This window comes from Vespa mandarinia, chromosome 10, assembly GCF_050613455.1.
Source record: "Vespa mandarinia isolate Hongniang chromosome 10, ASM5061345v1, whole genome shotgun sequence".
Classification (NCBI taxonomy): Eukaryota; Metazoa; Arthropoda; class Insecta; order Hymenoptera; family Vespidae; genus Vespa; species Vespa mandarinia.
Genome location: NC_140819.1, coordinates 2,781,102 through 2,804,688, shown reverse-complemented (window position 1 = coordinate 2,804,688; position 23,587 = coordinate 2,781,102). Strand labels below are relative to the sequence as shown.

General features: G+C 30.1%; 1 protein-coding gene and 1 long non-coding RNA gene across 5 annotated transcripts; one reads left to right on the top strand and one right to left on the bottom strand.

Annotated features, from left to right (window-relative positions):
• Positions 1–43: 43 nt before the first annotated feature.
• Positions 44–19,211, top strand: krz (beta-arrestin protein kurtz). Of its 4 annotated transcripts, XM_035873240.2 has the most exons (9): positions 44–353; positions 8,807–9,020; positions 9,592–9,967; positions 10,434–10,727; positions 11,530–11,667; positions 13,634–13,777; positions 17,441–17,527; positions 17,980–18,126; positions 19,031–19,211. In XM_035873240.2, exons 2-9 carry the CDS (start codon positions 8,888–8,890, stop codon positions 19,104–19,106), a joined length of 1,395 nt encoding a protein of 464 aa, XP_035729133.1. In that variant the 5' UTR covers positions 44–353; positions 8,807–8,887; the 3' UTR covers positions 19,107–19,211. The 4 variants fall into 4 exon arrangements, with proteins under 4 accessions (XP_035729133.1, XP_035729134.1, XP_035729135.1 ...); XM_035873241.2 differs by lacking the exon at positions 11,530–11,667; XM_035873242.2 differs by lacking the exon at positions 13,634–13,777.
• On the bottom strand, positions 4,726–6,288 carry LOC118444709 (uncharacterized). The gene is made up of 3 exons (XR_004839050.2): positions 6,271–6,288; positions 5,094–5,430; positions 4,726–4,949 (listed from the first exon to the last, which is right to left on the bottom strand). It is a non-coding gene; the product is annotated as an uncharacterized LOC118444709 (long non-coding RNA).
• Positions 19,212–23,587: the final 4,376 nt, after the last annotated feature.

Below are 23,587 nucleotides of genomic sequence, written 5' to 3'. Positions count from 1 at the left end.
TATAAATACATCGCTATGAAAGTTTCTTCTACATAGTTTCCAATACACAACGCAGTACGGCGTCTGCAGAGAGGCGCTAGTCTCTCAGGACATGACGTATTTAGAATAGTCGTGCAGTAATCACAGTCAGAGTGTGTTTCTGACGAACCGCTTCATCATAATTTTTACATTATTGAGATAAGTGAGGGACGAAACATCGTTCTACGCGATTTCGTGTTAGTGTCGAAGAAGAAAGAAATAAAAAAAACGAAAAGAAAACGAACTAATTCACGACAGTGAATTTTATGTGTGACAGTTGATTGAGATTACTCGGGGAAAGGGGTGTGGGCCGACTGAACGCCAGAAAATATTAGGTAAGCCTGCTATGCTCTTTTTTTATATCAACGAATATATTGATATATATATATATATATATATATATATATATATATATATCAGTGTAATTTGTATTTGAAATATTTAATCAATGATTTATTCAAAATCAATTGTTATCAAATTAATTCAATAAATCAAATAGATTCAAAAAAAGGAGTGCTCATTTCAGGAATTGTACAATTCATTTGATCATACAAATTCAGAAATTTCAAAGCTAGTATATCAATAGTAACTAAATATTAATATATTAATATTACTACCATTCAAATTTCAAATAGTAAATCATAAATATATTCCTAGTGTATACAAAGTTATTTACTTGTAACGTTTTAAATCCTATATGAATTTATAAAACAAAGATTTTACAGATTTCTTCCATTATCTATTACTTATTGTATGTATTTTTACTTAAGTAATTATTAATGTTCTTTATTCTAAAAATCATGAACGATAATAAGCATAAGAGAAAACATAAAAATGATATTTTGAAAGTAATATATAATTGTAAAGAAACAACTGAAACAACTTAATCGTAATATAGTATTGATAAATATCAAATTTTATCATTAAAGAAAGAGAGAGAGTGGGAGATTGAGTGAGAGAAAGAGACAGAGATAGAGAGAGAGAGAGAAAGAGAAAGAGAGAGAGAGAGAAATAAATATATATATATATATATATATATGAATATAGCGACCATAAACAGGTTTTACGTCAGAAAATATACATAGCCTTATGAATTAGTTTGTCATCGTAAATGAAAATTAGTTTGTCATCGTAAATAAAAAAAATTCTCACGTTAAAGATAAAACTATATGTAAAATCTTTAATGCTTAGATTAATAGAACAATTATACCTCTTTGATGGAGTGCTTTATTTTTCTTGAAACTTTTCTTTCCTTCCCTCCGGAAGACTTTTCTCTATCAAGTAGAAGTACACAAATTCATATGAAGGTCTTGAAGGTGAATTTCTAAGAATACTAAGCGGTTACGTGCTATTCCTTGCTGACACTGTAAACAATCATACGTCAAGCGAAGTCGCAGATCCTCGCATTTCTATCGCGAGAAAATACGTTCGTCCATTCCCTCGTCTAAAGAGAAGATTGAAATAAAACGATATAAATGTATCTCGTGCGATCTGTACTAAGTCGGATAAAATATATATTGTATTTTTATTTTACGAAAGAAGAATTTAACAGACAACTCTCGATTTGAAAAATTGTATTATTTACATTTATCGTTTTGAATAGTGACGACATCAACGGCTGCTCTTTTCTCTCTCTCTCTCTCTCTCTCTTTCTCTTTCTTTCATTCCCTTATGAAAGACAAAGAAAGAGATAAATGTTCCAATCGAGCAAACAGATCGCCTCTAAAATATACTCGAGATAGCTTAAACCTCATGTTTGCTGTTTGTGTTTGTGCGTGCGTATATATATATATATATATATATATATATATATATATATTTGTGTATTTCTCCTGCGACGATGTGCGAACATTATTTTTATGAGATACTGTCTGCTGCATCTCGTGGGAAGGGTAAAAGGTGGGGATAGGAGGAGGTCTGGATCGGTGAAATGCCTTGCAAAATTCATTCGGATGATTTGCGACCTGTATCAAATTGCCGTAATCCCGTGAAAATGATATATTGCGCATTAAGGTGTAATATTATCGCTAGCAGCGTATCATCAATACAAAGATATGTGTAAAGTTATAATACGTACGATATTAGTAACTCTCGACCTTAATATCTATCCGCGACATTTTAGCGATCACCAATAATGTCGACGTATGGATTTAATATCACGTGACAATGCTATCTAAGTATATCATATTATATATCGATAATATAAACTCTATTTAAATTTTAAATACATATCCGTAAAGGACACTATATAAGTGGATGAATGTATGAAATAGTTTCAAGTAGTTTCATTAATAAAATTTCATGTAATGTATATATATGTGTGTGTGTGTGTAACATACAATATTATAATACGTCTTTCTATAAAACTGAAGTAAATATATCACATATATCAAGTCAGTATATTTTTTGATATATGTATGTAGATTTTTCCCCTAAAAAATATATCACTCACGATCGTTTGGCTTTTTTTTCTACGTATATACATACATATATACATATATACATATATACATACATACATATACACATACATACATACATAAATACATAGATAAATAGATAGATAGATAAATAGATACGTCGAACTCGTAATATCTATCTATTTGGAAAAATTATTAGCATATTTTTTCATTTTTGAAGCTTTCCAATGCTGTTAGATTCGTGAAGTTACTGTAACTCCAAGGGTCTTCTAAGTGTCGCGTTAAAACTAGGGATTTGATGGAGAAGAGACGAGTGAGTGAAGATCGTGGTATGTCGCGTCTAAAGGTTCAAAAGAGAGTTACGGAACACGAGAGAGAGAGAGAGAGAGAGAGAGAGAGAGAGAGAGAGAGAGAGAGAGAGAAAGAGAGAGAGAGAGACATAGATAATATAGGGAGTGACTGAAGGAGAGAGAGACATGCAAAAGCTTTGAAATCGTGTGTTCTCAAAAGCTACGGAATTCTGTATTCCGTTCTTCTCTCTTCCTTTCTGCATCGTATCCAAGAGTTCCACCAGATACAAAGGCAAGCCGTGTACCTTTTCCCGGTAAAATTACAACGCGTTCGTTCTTGAGAATCGACAAACGCTTCTCTCTTTCACCCTTTTCTTTTTTTATTTTTTTCTTTTTTTTTTTTCTCTCTTTCCTTGTTACTTATTTTATAACATTCTCGTTTATTTCTTTCAGTTTTTGTTTCTTTTTTTTTTTTTTTTTTTTTTTTTTTTTTTTTTTTTTTACCCCGAGTACTTCCTTAAGAGTAAAGATCGATTCACAGATTCACACATTTATCAATTCAGTCTCTGTTATGATCATCAGAATATAATTTTAATATTATTGCATGTATTCATTCAAATGTACGCATCGATACATTTATCGTTCGGTCTCATTGTCGGTGTACAGTCATCAATCGATCGATAGATCCGTCATACAGAGTTCCTCTAATGTATGTAAATTATACGTAGACGGAATGAAGATATCGAACTGAAATATAGGATAAATAAAACTCCTCCTCGTTGAGACGGAAAGAAACAAAAACGATTTTTTGCGATAAGGGATATTATCGTAGATTCGAGTTTTCTCTCTTTGTCGTCGTTACTGGATGCGGTCCGACGATTGCGCGGTGAACCACGTTAGATGTTTCCCCAAGCGAACACAATGGATCGCACTCGCGACTTCCGTTGGTGCTTTATTGGACGCGACGAGCTATAACGCTCGCTTATACGACACACACACACGCACACACACACACTCTGTCCCATTGCGAAATTCGCAATACGATTCTCATCTTTCGCTCTTCGTAATATTACAAATATTATGTTTTTTTTTTTTTTTTTTTTTTTTTTTTTTTTTTATAAAAATATCGATAGTAACTAAAAACTAGGGATTTAAAATTGCGCGGTATATTTGAATCAAAATATTTATCTGCATCGGATGTTCTAATACAACAAATATTTTCATAATTAAATATCTAAATATTTAATGAAAATACTTGGTTAGAAAGTAACAAATCAGAGAAAGAGAGAGAAAGAGGGGTTAGGGGGAGAGGGGAAGATTCGAATACTTTTAAATCGAAATTACGATTCTTTTTGATTCTTCGTGATGTTACAAATATTAAAATCGTTTTTGGATAAAAACATCGATAGTAACCTTCTAGAAACTACGGAATAAAAATTTCTAATACTCGTTTGTTTGAATACAAATATTGAAACGTTAATGTTTATAATCAATTATTCCGATTTCTTAATGCCGATACAATGAATGCTTGTTTAGAAAGTAAAGGAAGATAGAAGAGAAAGATAGTAACTATATTCGAGTACTTTTGAATCGAAATTCGTGCCGCGTCAAATTCTCTCAGCGCAATTTTATTCTCGTCGATGCGCTATGGCGACCGATCGATCGTACATTTTCATCGCTCGACATCCTGCAATATTTTCACGGCGAGAGATCAGGAAAGGAGCGAGGTATGCAAAGCATCCGATATGCTTTGAATTTTAATACCAGCAAAAGTGGTTCACCCTTCGTTACTCGATATGCCAATGAGGCGAATTATACGTATGTACATACGTGTGTACATATGTGTATATATATATATATATATATATATATATATACGCGCACACATATATACACAAACATACACAACAAGACTCAGCTTTTTTCAAACGGAGATCCTTACTATAACGTGACAAATGGATGTTTTCCGGTGAAGGTTATATTATTTTCTGCGAAAGAACGAGAAAAGAGAAATAATAGCTTCAATTATATTGCATTTTCCTCTTCGTGTCGTGAAAACAATTTATCTTTCGTTCGAACAATCCCCAGGATGATCCTTCCTTCCTTCCTTCCACCCTCCCCTACCGGTTGTCGTTTAATCATTTTTCTCTTCGTGACTATTTAATTACAACGCTCATACCCCACGAGAGAGAGAGACGTTTATTGTAATTTCTTTAACGCCCTATGGATATATTTATAAAGTACGTATTTTCATATAGTTTAAAAAGATTTTGATTTCGCCATTGCATTACGTTTATCGTACGAATCAATAATAATTAATTAATTATAATACGTAAAAATAATTACGCAATATATACGTACGCACCATACAGACGAACTAGTAATATTTCCCTCGATGTATGCTTGTTGATTTCTTTCTTTTTTTCCCCCTTTCTTCTTCTTCTTCTTCATCTTCTTCATTGTAACTTTTCCTCTTCGTGGTTTGCTACGCACCAGCCATGACCTCTTTAATAAAGAGAAGCCTGTGCTTTCCGCAGTTAGAAAAACACTTGGCTTTGCTCCTTGAAAATGAAATAGGAATACGAAGCAGTAACTTGTCGATCTAACCGGAAGATATTCGTCATTATCCCGGAAAGCGTTGCGCAAAGTAATGGCATTAATTGAGAGATTGAATTATATTCACCCAACAATCGAGTAGTTCACTGCAAGTAGAGAGCAAAAATCATACACATATGGTATGGAATCGTTTGATCGCGAAATTCCCCTTATCATCTTTTCCGTTTCCTCTTTTGTTGAATTCATTGAATTATTATGGATATTCAATCTATGATAATTATCGAAATAATTCCACAGGTGATATGATACTCGCAAACGATTCTTATCTCTCTTTCGCAACGTCGTATTAATATTAATAATTATTGATAAATATCTCCTGTTTTTTCTTTTTTAATTTTGAAATAAAATGTATAGGGCGAATCAAAAGTACCTAAGTGATTTTTAAAAATCACTTGTTACATTTTTCCAAGGCATTTAAAGTTAATTTTCTTTTTCTCCCAAAATATAAAACTATTATACAAGTTCAAGAAATGGAAAGAAAAATTATTCTTAAGCCTTTAAAAAAAAAAGATTAAAAAAAAAAAATAAATATAATGGATTTTTAAAAATCACGTAATAGAAACTTTCGATCTAATCTGTATAATGTTAATGGGAAAAGAACTACTTTTGAACCCTTTTAAAACGATTTTAATTACTCCACATTAAAAAAGAAAAAAGAAAAAAATGAAAAATGAAAAATAGGTTATATTGGATAAAGGCAGCACTTCGCTAACGTCGAGAGAAAGTGTTGTGTTGTTCTTCTCAAGAGGTTATACCACCTCTCTTTTCTCCAAACAGCTTTTCCCTTCGATAGTGATTACGAAGAAGGAAAGTGGTTTTCGAGTTAGTAAGAAGGGTGCTTGCCTGCCACAAAATCGATGGAAAAGTACGCCTAATGAAAAGGAGGGAAAATCCTATTACTTTCTTTTCCTCCCTTCTCTACTTACTTTTTTGCGACTATGACGGCCATCTTGGAAAAGTGAGTTTCGTAGGAGAAACCTAGAAAGTTGATATAAATAAGACGTATAACGAAATAGCGGGATATTCGTTTTATTATTTTTCTTTTTTTTTTTCCCCTCTTTTTTTTCCAATTATTCATTTGCTCGTTCGTTTACCGAATGGAGAAAGTATTACTTAAACGTGTTAAAATTTTTATAAGTCAATTGAAAAATTTCATATTCTCAAAGAGAAACAGAGAGAGAAAGAGAGAAAATAGGATATGATCGTTAAAAAAAATGTCGAATATCCATACACTCTCCGTTAAGATGGTACCTCAAAGCAGTACGAACGATAATTGAATTTCGAACGTCGCCTAATGAACGAACTATTCTTCCAATTACACGTAGCGCTTCGTAATTACGTTATCTCTACTCGCTACTGCTCTCGAATTTTCGGTTCTGCTCGGGTAACGATGTAATACCGACGAGAAATTTAATTTCTCTCGTCTCGATGATCATGCTACGCTGCGCCTCCATCGCATTTTCATTCTTTTCTCCAAGTCTACTATATATTCAAAGACAATATACGGAATCTCTCTCCCCCTCCTTCTCTATTACTCTTTCTTTCTCTCTCTCCCCTTCTCTATTACTCTCTCTCTCTCTCTCTTCCCTTCTCTATTATTCTCTCTCTCTCTCTCTCTCTCTCTCTCTCTCTCTCTCTCTCTCTCTCTTTCTCTTTCTCTTTCTCTTTCTCTTTCTCTTTCTCTTTCTCTTTCTCTCTCTGAAAGATCAATTTGATAAAAAATGAAAGAAAAAATTGGTATTTTTATTCTTATTTACAATAGCTTGAAAAGACGTCATATGTAAATACATACGTCATATGATTTATCAGTTTCTTTAAAGAACGTGTTTTCCGACTTTTTGACCACGAACCACAAAAAAGAAAGAATAGATATATGTATTGTATATTATTTGTTTATCTTCCATCATTAAGAAGATATGATTCGTGCATGCATTTTATATAATAGAAAGGGAACTCCCATTTATTGTATACATTTAATTTTTTTTATATTGTAACGTTATATAATTGTAGTCGTTATATTCCTTGGTTTACTTAATTTGCCAAAATGTTCTCACCTACGAAAAATTCATTTTTATCTGCAATGTTATTGTAAAGAAAATAAAAATAAAGCGAGATATTCAAAACAAAACGTAATAATTGTGTATAATAAAATTTATATATATATATATATACACACATATACACATGTGCACACATAAATATACATACCTACATATTATATACATATTATTAACTAACGAATTCATTATTTTAGCGTGCAACTAGGTCGTTTGACGTTAGTACGCTCTTCTAGAGAGACTTATGAATAAACATTAATACATACATAAATATGAATTAAGATACATAATTTGCAAACGAATTTTCATCCTGAGGGAAAATTCTTATGTATATTTTTCACATATTAGTGTATATACAGATAATACAATAAAAATGTATTTGTTAGCTTGCACATGTTTCATGTAAAATGTAAGAATCTTGATTATCCTTATAATGAGGTACTGCTGCCATTTTATCGTTTTCGAGATCTTATTTCGTTTCTTTTTCCCCAGTTTATAATATTATACACGGATTTACTATTCGTTGGCGATCGAAGAAACTTGTGTCAATTAAAATTTCGAGTTAGTTTGAGTTTGCGTCATGTTTATCGAGAACGCAATCCTGACACAAATCGGCCTTACTGCATTTTACTACTACATCACTGTGTTCGTCACATTGTCGATACTCACGTCTATAACATTCGTTTGTCTCTTGAGTTTATGCTACTATATAACTATCTAATAAATACCTAGTGCCATAAATCTCCAAACTTTTCGCTCGTAAATGTCGGGAAAAATAGCAGTAATAGGTAGATATATATATTCTTGCAAATACATATACACATGCAATATGGCGGGTTGCTATCAAACGCAAGAAAAGTTAGATAAATTGTGCTTCGGTGGACCCTGACGAGAATTAAAATACTTTATAAATAACTCTGTACATACGTACATGAACAATATATATTATATGTATATATATATAAATATATATGTGTATATATATATATATATATATAGACGTATTATGCACGGTTAGGGAAGTATACTTGACACTAATCATGAATCGTATTTTATGCAGCAGAGTTCCATACCTGTTATGCTCTCCGTTGTGATATAGACATCCGCATGCATTCCATAGTAAATATATATATATATATATATATATATATATATATATATGTGTATGTATGCATGCATGTATGTATGGCTTTGTAAATAATTATATGCAGCATGAGGTATTACTCATGCGCCTAGATCTCCCATTGAGAATATCATATCAACCGTTATATTCCCCTCTATATATATATATATATATATATATATATATATATATATATATATATATATTAAAGAAAAACATTTGTAATTCCCGTGAAAACTTTTGATCATCAATCATGATATTTCTATCGTCTATCTTTTGCAGTGTTACAATTAGAGGCTAGATTTCTCGTACATTGAGAACTCAAATGAGTTAGGGGCCAGTTCGGGCCCCTGGATATGCGCTATGGACAGTGTGGACAGTGCTAACAGACGGCAACCCACCCGTGTCTTTAAAAAGTCCAGTCTCAACGGCAAAATCACTGTTTACCTTGGAAAGAGAGACTTCGTCGATCACATAACCCACGTTGATCCTATCGGTAAAGAAACTACTTATTTCTTAATCCTTTGTAATTAAAATAATACATATACAACAATATAAAAAAGTATGATTATAAAGTATAAATATTACGATCGTACAATTTGATAGCATTTGAATATATACGTAATGTTACCAAAATACAATGAAGTTTATCATTATTTAACCCTTTGCACTATAGTATTATTCTTCTATTTTATTCTCATAAGCAAATTATGCAGTTTTCCCTTTTTTTTTTTTTTTTTTTTTTTTTTTTATATCTTATCTATTCTAGTACATAAGTGCACGAATACTTGGAAATGTAATTTTGGAATAAAACTGTTTCCCCACTATAATTTGTCTTATTAATTAAATGAAGTGTCACGTGTCAGTGGTGATTCAAGAGTTCCAGAGAGAAAGAGAGAGAGAGGAAAAAAATAGTGTTATCACGTCAGCGGTGAGATTATAGTGCAGAAGGTTAAATGTGAAATTTTGAATTATTTCTTAACCCTTTTTGGATGACTATATATATATATATATATACACATGCACACATGCTCTATAATATCTATATGTAACTTTTTTCGTTGCAGACGGTATAGTGCTCATTGATCCGGATTACGTGAAAGATCGGAAAGTTTTTGGCCATGTTTTGGCAGCGTTTAAATATGGAAGAGACGATCTCGACGTGCTTGGACTTTATTTCCGAAAGGATCTTTATCTCGCTGCGGAACAGATATATCCTCAGGTGACCAGTTGTCAGCCGCGCAGAGAGTTGACGCGTCTACAAGAGAGGCTAATAAAGAAATTAGGAAGTAATGCTTATCCGTTCTACTTCGAGCTGCCGCCACATTGCCCGGCCTCGGTGACGTTACAGCCAGCACCTGGTGACAACGGTAAACCGTGCGGCGTCGATTACGAGCTAAAGGCGTTCGTGGGTGAAACTCAGGACGACAAACCCCATAAAAGGTATCATAATAGAATCTATTAAAAATTTACGATTACATTCACAAGATGGAATTAATACTGGTGATTTTTTTGTATAACAGAAAAAAAGATTTCAATCTGTTTCCTTTTTCTTTTTTTATTTTTAATTATATTTTTTTGTAAGTATTTTTAATTCTTTTTAATATCCAAAGAAAAATTTTTTTAATTTTTTATTTATTTATTTATTTATTTTTTATTTTTAATTACATTAAATATTTAATCTAAGCATTCGAGTGATATGTTCTGTTCAAAACTGTCCTATCAGAAAAGTAAAAAAAAAAAAAAAAAAAATTATTTTATTCATTTGTCATTTGAGAGTATGCACTAAGATCAAGCAAATCAATACAAGTCGTATCGTAAACAATTGTTTAGTAAAAATAAATTATTATTAAAAGAGTTCTTGCGTATATAAAAGTAATGAGAACATTTTATTCGTTGATTGTTGCAGAAATTCAGTAAGGCTAGCGATACGGAAGATCATGTATGCACCATCTAAGCAAGGCGAGCAACCGTACGTTGAGGTCAGCAAAGAGTTTCTGATGTCGCCTAGCAAGCTACACTTGGAGGCGTCTCTTGATAAGGAGCTTTATCATCACGGCGAAAACATAGCCATTAACGTGCACATCGCGAACAATAGTAATCGAACAGTTAAAAAGATAAAGGTTTCCGTGCGACAGTTTGCAGACATTTGTTTGTTTTCAACCGCGCAATATAAGTGCATCGTTGCTGAAGCTGAAAGCGAGTGAGTACCTTCCAGTTAATTCTATCTTGACGAGGATGACAACGATGATGAAGACGATAACGATAATAATCGTCGGAATAAACGTTACTATGGATTCATTATATCGCTTTACGGCAAATAATTGATCCTATGAATGAACGAACAAACAAACAAAGGATTTCGATCTATTCTTTTCTTTTTTTTTTTTATATATATATATATATTTTTTTATTCATTTTATTTATTCATTTATTTTTTTATTATACATACATTCAATCATTCAATAGTTTGGGAACAGATAAACCTTATCCTAAACATTTTTTAGACTTATAAATAATATGGTAATAATAACAAAATGTAAAATATGCAAAGAAAGATACATAATAGTATTATACGCACAACATAATATATAATAATTTTAATATCTATATGTTATATAGATAAGATTATACAAAACGGATTAATATTTAAAATTTTTAATTTTGATGTTTGGGTATCTTAATATTATTTGAATAGTTTTTATCGAGTCATCGAATTTATTTCAACAATATGAAATATTTAGAAATCAGATATAGTGATAGAGTTAACAGTGTATATCTGTTCTCAAGCTCTAAATCGATCGTAATCCATTTTTTTCATCACGATCTATAAAATCGATGACGATGCCAATAGAATGGTATAGAATGCCAATAGATAGTTTAGAATTTCTTTATGCATTTCTCCGAACATATCACAAAACGCCAACCTATGCTAGGTATAAAATGAATTTTATATTAGAATCTTGAAAATATGAAAAAGGAAAATAAGATGATTGCACTGGCAGTATAGGGGTAGCGCCAGGATTCACCTTGAGCAAGGTCTTTTCTCTAAGGCCGACGCTTGCCGACAACAAAGACAAGCGAGGTCTTGCTCTAGATGGTCAACTTAAGCACGAGGACACCAACCTCGCATCTAGCACAATGTGAGTGTGTGCTCGAACATAGAACGCGATTTTTTTTTTTTTGGAAGGTTTCAAGAAAATGGAGACTGGCAACGATGGTTTGTAAAATACTCTATGTGTCTATACAAATCACATAGTTGACATGTAAGATCAAACGTTTTTATAATTTCAAGGAATATTTGTTTGACAAATTGTTAAAAAACAAGAAGAAAAAAGAAAAATGAAAAAAAGAGGAAGAAGAAGAAAAAAAATAGAACAAAAACCCGTTTAAGGTCTCCATCGATTTTGTGATCTTTATGAAAAGTAAATTTGTATAACGTGAGAATGAATATATATATTATATATACACACACATATATATATATATATATATATTATATACACACGCATATATATATATATTATATATATATATATTATATATATATATTATATATATATATTATATATATATATTATATATATATATATATCTTTCTTGGAGAATGGAATGCCGTTTATTTTATTGGTGATTTTGTGCTGGGGTATTTTGCGTGGTGGCCTGTTACCACATATATATATACCTGATTATTGATCACGATCGGTGATGGTTTTTTCGTCTATATAGATATCTCCCTACACACCCCCCACTTTTTTCTCCTATTTCTGATTATCAACGATAACTAATGCACTTCTTTCTAACGCCTCTGTATTATCAATCCAGTATATTAAAACGATACTCAATATACATATACTATATTTTCTTTCTCTCTCTCTCTCTCTCTCTCTCTCTCTCTCTCTCTCTCTCTCTCTCTCTCTCTCTCTCTCTCTCTCTCTCTCTCTCTCTCTCTCTCTCTCTCTCTCTCTCTCTCTCTTTCTTTCTCTCTCACACCTTGTTATCGTTAATCCTCTGTATATTTTATTCTTGATATTATGTATGCCGGTGTAACACACAAGCTGTGGGATATTTTACTATGTATACGTATACATTTGTGTCCACATGCATACATACGTGCTGCACATTGGTATACGTTGGTGGTGCACTAGAGGTTTGATATGATTGGATGTTTTGTAGCTTAATGTCACATGACAAAGTAGATAATTCTATCTATAGTCCTACATAGTTGAATATGGCGTTATAAGTGTAAGTGGAGGGAGCCCGATTGAAATTTATATCAATTATGTAATTTCTTTCGAACGAAAGAAAAACGATGCATAGGTACATCCAATGTGAATTTTCATTACCGTGCATGTCTCTATGAACGATATTAAAAACAAAAAAGAAAAAAAAAAAACAAAAAAGGAAAGGAAGGGTGAAAAACAAGGTGGTACAACGCGTAATTAGTCAAAATTCCAATTATAAGCGCTCACCGTCGTGTCCTCTCTGGCGAATACAAAGCGAAAATAACGTGCCGTCCAATTTTACTCGTGTAAAACATCCATACATAATTCTCTTGCATATAGATACCTACTACTGCGAATTATAAATCTCTCTCTTCCCCTCTCTCGCTCTCTCTTAGACGAAATCCATTATGAAAAAGAAATCTTTTGGATTTTTATCTGCACTAATGGAATAATTAATTTGTTAACATGCGATAGATCGTGAATTTCGTTGTAACGAGAGAGAGATAAAGAGATAGAGAGAGAGAGAGAGAGAGAGAGAGGAGAGATTTAATGAGATTCTAATGCGATTTCTAATTAAGATTAGATGAGATAAAATTCGAGATTCAAACGAGTTCATTGATTACCTCAACATTAAATATTTTTTCAACTTTGTCTGTTTGTCTATCTTTATCCCTCTCTCTTTCTCTCTCTCTCTCTCTCTCTCTCTCTCTCTTTCTCTCTCTCTCTCTCTCTCTCTCTCTCTCTCTCTCTCTCTCTCTCTCTCTCTCTCTCTCTCTCTCTATTTCTCTCTTTCATTTTAATCTATTTTTCCTCTTTCTTTCTAATTTTGTCCAAGAACAGATTATATATAAACGGCATGATACTTATTGTAAATATTTGTTAGGGAGGGATGCCCAGTGGGGCCGGGTTTCACGCTGAGCAAAGTCTTCTCCCTGACACCGCTTCTCGCCAACAACAAAGATAAATGGGGGCTCGCCCTCGACGGCCAACTCAAAGACGAGGACACCAATCTGGCGTCCAGCACCCTGTAAGAATATCATAAACGCTGCTTGCGATTAAAATGAGACATCATAATATATATCATATATACATGAATACATCATGCATACAGTACATATACATATGCATATACATATACATATACATATACATATACATATACATATACATATACAAATATATATGCATAAGTATAAAGTGTAACGTGCATACGTCTTTTTTACGTTAGCAATGGATATTCGACATACTCTCATTCTGTTTTCTTGCTAGTCTACAAATGATTCTCGCAATCAGTATGAAGAATTTCGAATCACGATCGATAATAATTCGATGGCTAGAAATTCTTTAAAGTAATTAAAAATTTTTTTATTTTTTTGTATTTATCGGAAGGATATATTTATAGTCTCTTGATAATCTCGAAAGAAGTTTTTTTCACAAAAATTATTTTTTTTTGTTTTGGTTTTTTTTTTTTTTTACTAAGTATTATCTTAATTCAAATGATCATAATAAAAATTTCAGCTTTCGAATGATACTCGAAGTGATTCAAAACTTGTGTTATATATATAGTATATAACGCGATACATTGTATCCGTATATCTTTATCTCTCTATACTTCTCTTTCTCTTTCTCCTTCTCTCTCTCTTTCTCTCTCTCTCTCTCTCTCTCTCTCTCTCTCTCTCTCTCTCTCTCTCTCGTGTTCTTTTTTTATTTTCATCTTTCTCTTGCCGTCTTTCTCGATCGAATCAAGATAAAACTTTTATCTCGATCCTCATGTTCACATTGTGCCGTTTATTCGTTCACATACCAAAGAAAATTTTTCTTCTCAATCGCTGAAAAAGGAAATCATCTATGGCCTCCGTCTCTCTCTCTCTCTCTCCCTCTCTCTCTCCCTCTCTCTCTCTCTCTCTCTCTCTCACTCTCTCTCTCTCTCTCTCTCTTTCTCTCTCTCTCTCTCTCTCTCTCTCTCTCTCTCTCTCTCTCTCTCTCTCTTACACTTTTTATCTATTTCGCTCGCTTCTTTAGTGGCTGGGTAAAAAGCTTCGCTTTCATTGCAATGAAAATCTACATGTGGTTTAATTTTTTTTCTTACTTATAGAATGGGACCATCGACGGTGTATTTATTTCTCTCTCTCTCTCTCTCTCTCTCTCTCTCTCTCTCTCTCTCTCTCTCTCTTTCTCTCTCTCTCGCTCGCTCGCTCGCTCGCTCGCTCGCTCTATCTCTACACGATCGAGCGCTTTTATTCGACGTTCATTTTGTTTCTAATTATATTTTTTTTTCTTTTTTTATTTTTATTTCGTTCTCTTTTCCAGGTATTTTCTAAACTTTAGTGATTAAGCGCGTATAAAAAATCTAGGATATTCTCGTAAGTCAAGACAAAAGAAGGAAAAAATAAATTATTTATTTATTTATTAAAAGCTAATTAAAAAAATTGACGTACAATTTTTCTTGTATCACATAACGTACATTTCGTAAAACTTAAAAAATAAAAAGAATATAAATACATATCAAAATTATATTTTTCGTATATAAAAATAACATTTTTTCTTTTCTTCCGCAAATTTTTAATTTTCAAAGGAGATAGTTTAAGATTTCGTAGGCACTTACGTAATTTTTCTTTGATGCTTTTTCTTACGTTAAAACGTACAGTAATATGAATTTTCGTTAGAATATAAAAGGAACGTCGAAGAGGCATCAGAATTATGATTTATTGTCCTTGTTTTTCATTAGATATAACAACGGATAATCTCTCGAAATAGTATCACGTCGCGCGTCATATTATACCAAGTATATCCATTAAGCGAATTTATATGATTTTAGCGGGAACGTCGACAAATTTATCCGAGAAACTCATCAAAAATATTGATAATAATAATTATTATCAACAATATTATCAATACTTTTATTCGTTTTCAAAATTATTATTCATTCGTATAAAAATTTATTTATCAAAAAGGAAGATTATTCATCGTACGATTCATCGATGAATAATCGAAATTTCGTCAATAAAGTATAAAATTAATCGAGGAAGAGTCAAAAAATTATTGAATTTTCGAGATATTATTTCATTAGACACATATATGTATTGTCGAAAAGTATATATAGCGGGTCATACAAATAATTAGATACCTTTCGAAACTGAAAATAAATATAATATATTATTTATATAATTATAGTAATTATAAGTACATATAATTATATTACTATTATTATATTTTATATATATATATAAAGTGAACTATTATAGGAAAAAGAAACTATTATAACAATATATAACTATATATTTTATAGTTGCATTTTTTTATCGCTGCTACGATAGTTCTTTTTCTTCTTCTTTTTTTTTTTTTTTTAATTTTTAATTTTTTTTCTTTACTTTTTCATTTTCTTGTAGAACGTTAAATTCTTCATATCTACTAAAAAAAAAAAAACAAAGAATAACAACGCACTTCGCTAAGGCTTGAAAGAGTAACATAATTTTAAAAGGTATTCGCACATTTTTGTGACCTGATGTGTATACGTTAATTCATGAAAAGAAAAAAAAAACTGAAAAAAAGGCGTGGCTTCTCACCTCAGCATTTTTATTCTTTCGAGATTCGAAGTGATAGCAAGCAAAGCAATGGAATAACCGGCTGACACGTTTCATTCGAAGGAAGTCCGATCGATGTGCGTAACGCAAACGACGAAAAAAGAACTTGTCTCGGAAGATTGGAATGTCGGGGAAGAAATATTAATTTTTATGGTTCGATTATACATATGTTCTCGTATATGTGTGATCAACGAGTCATCGTATTTGCGCGAAATTTAAATTTTTCTCGTAAGATGGGAGGAAAAAAAGGATAAAAAATAAACGAACGAAGTTAAATCCATTATACAACGAAGTGAATTATAAATAGGAGAAAAAGATTCAAAGAGAGAAAAAAAATAATCTACCTGTATAGTATGCGGGCAACTGTAATAATGTGACTGAAGGAAAGAACAGAATCAAAAAAAAAAAAAAAAAAGGACCAAAATCTCCATCACTGTGCTTATTTTCTTCTTTTTTTTTTTTATGCACTCACCTCAGTGCATTACGCTGATTGCTTTAAAAATGCATGCGCTCTTCGTGTGTGTTATATAAAGATGTTATTAACCCTTGAATATTTTGTTAGTTTTTTTTACTATCTCTCAAAGTTGACGTTTTTATAGTGAAGGTAAAAAAAAAAAAAAGAAAAAGAAAAAACCGAAAGAGAAATCGTAAGCTGTTTATGTATTATTTGTTAAATCGTTAATTTCTTTTTCTTCTTTTTTCTGTTTTTTTTTTTTTTCTTTTTCCTTCTTTCGTGCATACAATCCTAACAAAAATGTTCTTTTTTGTCCATTGACCTCTTACTCTCTACGTTTTAACACTAGAGAAGAAAAATAAAATAAAGGAATACAAATTTTCATTTACACACACACTCACTCATATAATTCTAGATTTTTTTTCTCTTGTAATTTCAATAAGAAGAAAAGTATAAAATAATTTTCTAGTGTTAATACGTACACGTTGCTCTTTTTGCAAATATTTCCACATTCTTTGCTAGCATGTTCGTCCAGCTAATAACTTGCACGTCAGGCTACCACGTCTTTTTATTTTTTTTTTTTTTTTTTTTTTTTTTTTTTTTGTTATGTAATCAAGAAATCTTTATAATCGTTGATGTATCGTAATCGCAGCGTCGTAGACCCATCACAACGCGAAAACCTAGGAATTATCGTCCAGTACAAGGTCAAAGTGAAACTCTGTCTTGGTGCACTCGGAGGGTAAGTAAAAAAAAAAAAAGAAAAGGAAATGAAAAAAATTATCATTTTTAAATAACATAATTGAAGTAACGAAGCGATCGAATAATTAAAAATTTCTTTTTTTCTAATCGATTAATTATATTTTATTTATTCGTTTATTTATATCAAAATATTTTCCAATCTATCTTATCTCTATTTTGTCTGATTTAAATCTATTTAGTTTTTATATATAAGATGTGGATAAGAGAAAACTAGATCGACAACTCGATGAAATTAGTAATTTATCGTTGATATTTTTATGAAGTAAATTGATTGAGGATAAAAAAAAGAAACAAATTCATAAGAAATCAAAAGAAAAAAAAATCAAAACAAAGAATTATATTAATTAAAAATATTTACATCGATCGAATTTCGGACACTCGTTTAATCCGACATCGAAAAAAATTGTTAACAAGTAATTTGATTTTTAACAGCGAGCTAGTTGCTGAATTGCCATTTATTTTGATGCATCCTAAACCAGAAGAAGAAAAATCAACTCTGTCAACGTCACCTCCAAGCCCAACGAATAAAGGGGATGGTGATGAGGTACCGCTCGATACCAACCTCATCCAACTGGACACGTAAGCCACGACTATTATCAAGTTACCTCCCAATTCCGAACCATTTTCGCTCCTTCCCTTCAAATCCCATTACCATTTTGATCGAACGTGTGTGTGTGTGTGTGTGTAGAAAATTTCTGGTTAACGTAGAACCTATAGAATTTTCCTGAGATTTAATCTAGATTTATGTATGTAAGAAGTCTGCTTGAATTTTTATTTCGATTTCAATTTCTTTTCTTTTCTTTTCTTTTCTTTTCTTTTCTTTTCTTTTCTTTTATTTTATTTTATTTTATTTTATTTTATTTTATTTTATTTTATTTTATTTTATTTTATTTTATTTTATTTTATTTTATTTTATTTTATTTTATTTTATCCTTTCTGTAATTTATTTGAGAAACACGAGCAAACATCTACGAATTAATTTTAATTCCATGTCTTGTATTGAAATAAAATTAAATATAAATATATTTTATATAAATAATTAACATGATTTATGAAAGTATACTGTCATAGATTTTTCGTTTAAAAATATAAAAGTATCAAAGTTGATACTTTTCATTCTTAAAAAATAATATATTCTCTTATGTAATTAAAAAATTTTTCAAAATATCATATAAATAAAATATATCTTTTAATATTTCAAATTACTTACAATTAGATCAATTTCATAATCTTATATCTTGTATGGAAAATATTTAATTGTTTGTAATTTATATCATATAGATAAAAAATATTTTCTCACAATATTTCAATACAAAAATATTAACATTTCATTTCAATATTTTTTTGTTTATTTTTGAATCTTTTTTTTTCAATATTTGTCTAAATCTCTGTTTCTTGAATATCGTCTCGTTACTTATCATTTCTTTTATTAACATTTCACTTCATTTTCGTTTCCCTTTTCCCTTGTTTTTTTTTTATACAGGGAAGCCGATGGTGACGATGACATCGTATTCGAGGACTTCGCACGTCTAAGGTTAAAAGGAGAGACCGATGCCTGACCGTGTTGCTTAAACAACATCGTAAAGTTGCAAATTGGAACAACTATTAAACGTCCAAAGTTTGAAGACGTCACGTCCTCTGCCAATATGCGCCCTTTCTCATTTTTAATTTAGAAAGTCGAAGGGTAAAATGAATTATGAAAACTCGTTGCGTCGTGTGTGTGTGTGTGTGTGTGTGTGTGTGTGTGTGTGTGTGTGTGTGTGTATGAATGCATGCATGTATGTATGTATGTATGTATGTGCATGTATGTGTGTCAGTATCGTCAATGAGAAATATTGTAAAAAAATGAAAAATAAAAAAAGAAGAAGAAGAGAGAAAAAAACAAGAAAAAAATGAATATTAAATAAAATTATAAGCTCATATTCGTCGGGTGACAAATCCTTTTCAAGCTGGATCATCCGTGGATACGTTTGATAACATCGTAAAGAGAAATTTGAAAAAATTCTCGGTATCATGCCCGTATCAATTCGCTTATATAACGAAATAATTTGTTAGATTTTTATTATATCCGAAAAAAAAAATTAAGAATAAAAGAAAAAGGAATCTTCGCAGTAATGTCGAAAAATAAAAAAATTGAGGAATTATAACGATCTATGAATTAATTTTTTATATTATAACACTATTTATCACGCGTAACTAAGTATTAAGGGAAGAGTACAAATTGTAAATGCAATTTTTCGATATATCATTTTTTATTTTTAATTTTTTCCATCAAAGTCTAACTTCTTGAGTAATTCTTTCAAGAACCAAGAAACTTAACCAAGAACAAGCCTCTTAAATTTATCGAATAATATGTTTTAAATGTCGAAAGATTTCATTTGTAATTTGAAATTTTGGATTATTAAAAAGATCACGTTTAGAATTACAATTTGATAGAAATTACATAATAAAATAAATATTTCCATTTTTTGATTCTTCCCTTCAACGTTATTTTGCAACCCTTATTAAAATCGCGTGAATGATCGAAAGGTGCCTGGCAGTCCCGTCTCTCGACGAAATTATATATATATATATAATATTATATATATATATATATATATATATATATATATATATATATATATATTATATGTATATATTATGAACTGGTAATTATGAAAGTGTGGTTTAATAGTGAATCATAAATTTAAAAAAAAAATTAGTTTATTGTGTAATTCGTATAATTACACAATAAGGTCATTGTCATACGAATTGCGCGATAACCTAATTTTTTTTTTGTTTTTGTGTTTCTTTTTTTCTTTTTTCTCTTCTTTTTCTTTTCATTTTCTATTTAGTCACCTTTTATAATTATCGACTAATATATATATATACTGACACGAAAGTAATGAAGTATATGTATTTGCGACCATAAATTTAGTACGTACTTTTTGAATATTGTAACGATGAAGGACGTTTTCTATGAACGTAACCGATGGTCAGCGTATAGGAAGAAAAAAAAAGTAGAAAGAAATTCTAACTGGTATAATAATTTATCGTAGCTTCAGAACAAACGTAGATTATTTCTTATCTTCTCTCCTCTCTCTATCTTGCTTTATACCTATTTCAAAAATCATACATGACGATTAATAAAATATCTAAGACTGAATTTTAACATGCTATTCAGAGAGGCGATAAACGATGACATTTTTGATTGAAAAGTTTCGAGCACAGAAAACGAAGAGAAAAAGTGTGAGAGGGAGAGAGATAGGGAGAGATGTGTGTGTGTGTGTGAATATATGTGTGTATGTGTGCGAGTATGTATCTTCAAAAAAACGATATATATACATATTTTTATTGATTAAGAAGAATTTAGGTTTTTTACGAAATCCTCGTTCGTTTTCTGTACACTTTTATATACATTTTTTTCATATAACGTATCGCGTTAGGTGAAAATTCAAACGATACAGTATTTTTCTTCTCTTTGCGCGCGTTTACCATATATTTGTTAAATTTGATAATTGTACGTAAGAAAATATCTAAGTATTGTGTTTGACAACTATCCCCGTTATACGCGTTAATACGCGTTATACATACAAAAATTATACAAGGAAAGAAGGAAAAAGAAAAAAATTACATTCAAAGTATGTGTGCCACTCGGGAAATTATTATATATCAAACACCTTTTTTTATACAATATAATACAAAGTATAACTATTATTAAGTTTTATAAAAATTTTTGCATATTTTACGTCGAAAAATAAAAGAATAAAAGTCTCTCGCTATGATAATTTATCGAAGTATATATATATAAAAAAAAAATTATACAACTCGACGATATCCGATAAAAAAAATTGTCCATTTTACTTTTCGAAACTACTTTCATATATGTTATCGTTAAGTATCGCTCAATGTAATTATATACCTATATATGTATATGTATACCTCTTAATGTAAACCTCTAGTATCTATGTATAGTATTTTATACGCTTTCTGACGAATACGCGAATAGTTTTCTTCTTTTTTTTTTCTTGTTTTTTTTTATATATACTTTCTTTTCAAATACTCGTAATACACTGTCGTGCGAGAAAACATTGTGGATTCGAAAATTCTGATACTGTTAAATAATTGTTAAATAATATAAACACACTCACACACGCACACACATATATAGAATAATATTAAAGATTTGAAATCTTCGTTCTCAAATTGAAAAAAGTCGACAAATATTCTTGGCAACTTTTAAAATCCTGTGTGTATCATTGTTTTATTATTATTATTATTATTATTATTATTATTATTATTATTATTTACTATACTTATTACCATTATTATTATTATTATCATTATTATTATTATTATTATTATCATTATTATTATTATTATTATTATTATTATTATTATTATTATTATTATTATTAATATTATTAATATTATTATTATTATTATTATAAAAATAACGATAACAAAAACTACATTTTGCGTTAATAAATTAAAAAAAGAAAAAAGAAATAAATTGCAAACATTACAAAAGTCTTCTTTTTATAAACACACATGTAGCTATTAAGAAATTCTTAATTATTTTTATTATTATTATTTTAACATCATTCTAAAAATCCCATATATAAAATACACCAGAATTATTTACATCACAAATCCAGATCAACAATTCTGTCGATTCGAAAAAAGGAAAAAAAAACAAAAGAAAAAGATTAGAATTTTCGGATTCACCCTAAGATTCTCCCTCGTTCGAGGAAAGTTATTAATTTAGAAGAACAAAGAATAAAAAATATAATAATAGAAAAAGAAAGAAAGAATATACATAATAATAATAATAATATATATATCGATATACCAAAGTCAATGATTTCACTTTTTCTTTTTTTTTTTTTCACGAATGAGTAAAGAGACTTTTGAAGAAAAGTTTGCAAGGGACGTGCGTGTATGTTGTTGTTGTTGTTGATGTTGTTGTGTTGTGTACTGTGCGGCAACGAAAATAGAAATTTAGATACATACATATGTAGTAAAAACGGAGCCACGACTATTTATTGTATAAATGTCGAATTAATATTTAAACAAATTAATTAATTAATCGATTAATCAATTAATTAATTAATCAATTAATTACTTAATTAATTAATCAATCAATCAATCTATCTATCTATCTATAAGAACGAGACGTGTTAGGCTAACATAAAAGAGAGGAACGTATGCTTGCTTGTACAGTATACATGAGAATATATTTTATATCAGCGCGCAGTGCGCGCAATATTTTTTGTATGATATATCCTCTCGCCCGTACCCTCTGCCCCAACCCCTCTCTACCCGAAGTAGAAGCATTTTTATTACCTCTTACAGGATGACGGTGAAAAATCTGTGATGACAAGAAAAAGAAAGAACAAAGAAAAAATAAAAAATACCAAACAAACAGAAATAAACAAACAAGTTGCGATATGTATGAAAAAGCCATTGTCGTGTCATTTGATTTGAACAATGGAAGAGAGGAAACAAAAGAAACGAACGATTCACCGAAGAAAATAAAACTGCAATGCTCAAAACAAAAAAAAAATAGAGAAAAAGAAAAGTCAATATTATAAGAAAAAAAAAGTATCTATTGTGATTTTTTAAAGTATCGCGGGAATGCGACATTTGTTAGAATTTATAATTTACAACGAGCATATACGTCATACATATTTCATTGAACAAATATGTGATGACGATGAGATAATATAAAGTAATAATAACATAGTGATATTATACTTAAATGTTAAAGAAGGAATAAATATAATAAAAAAAAAAAAAATAAGTAAATAAATAAATAAATAAATGAATAAAAAACAATTTTCATCGTCATTTTCACGCAATATGAAAAAAGATTTGTTCGTCCATTTAAAATAATATATCATAAGGAGAGTACGATTGATTTTTTAAACTAATGCATGTATCAATTTTTTATTCAAGAAAAAAAAAAAAGATATTTTATAATCGTATGTTTTTTTTTTAGATCGAAATGTATGAGACAGTATCGAAAATATTTCTGTGAACATTTTTTAACATAGAAAAA

Excerpts from the sequence above, each read along its gene's own strand:
- krz (XM_035873240.2), top strand. The coding sequence starts at position 8,888 with ATGGACAGTGTGGACAGTGCTAACAGACGGCAACCCACCCGTGTCTTT. Across the intron at positions 9,968-10,433 it reads GACGACAAACCCCATAAAAG|AAATTCAGTAAGGCTAGCGA; the intron begins GTATCATAATAG and ends TGATTGTTGCAG. Across the intron at positions 18,127-19,030 it reads AACCTCATCCAACTGGACAC|GGAAGCCGATGGTGACGATG; the intron begins GTAAGCCACGAC and ends TTTTTTATACAG.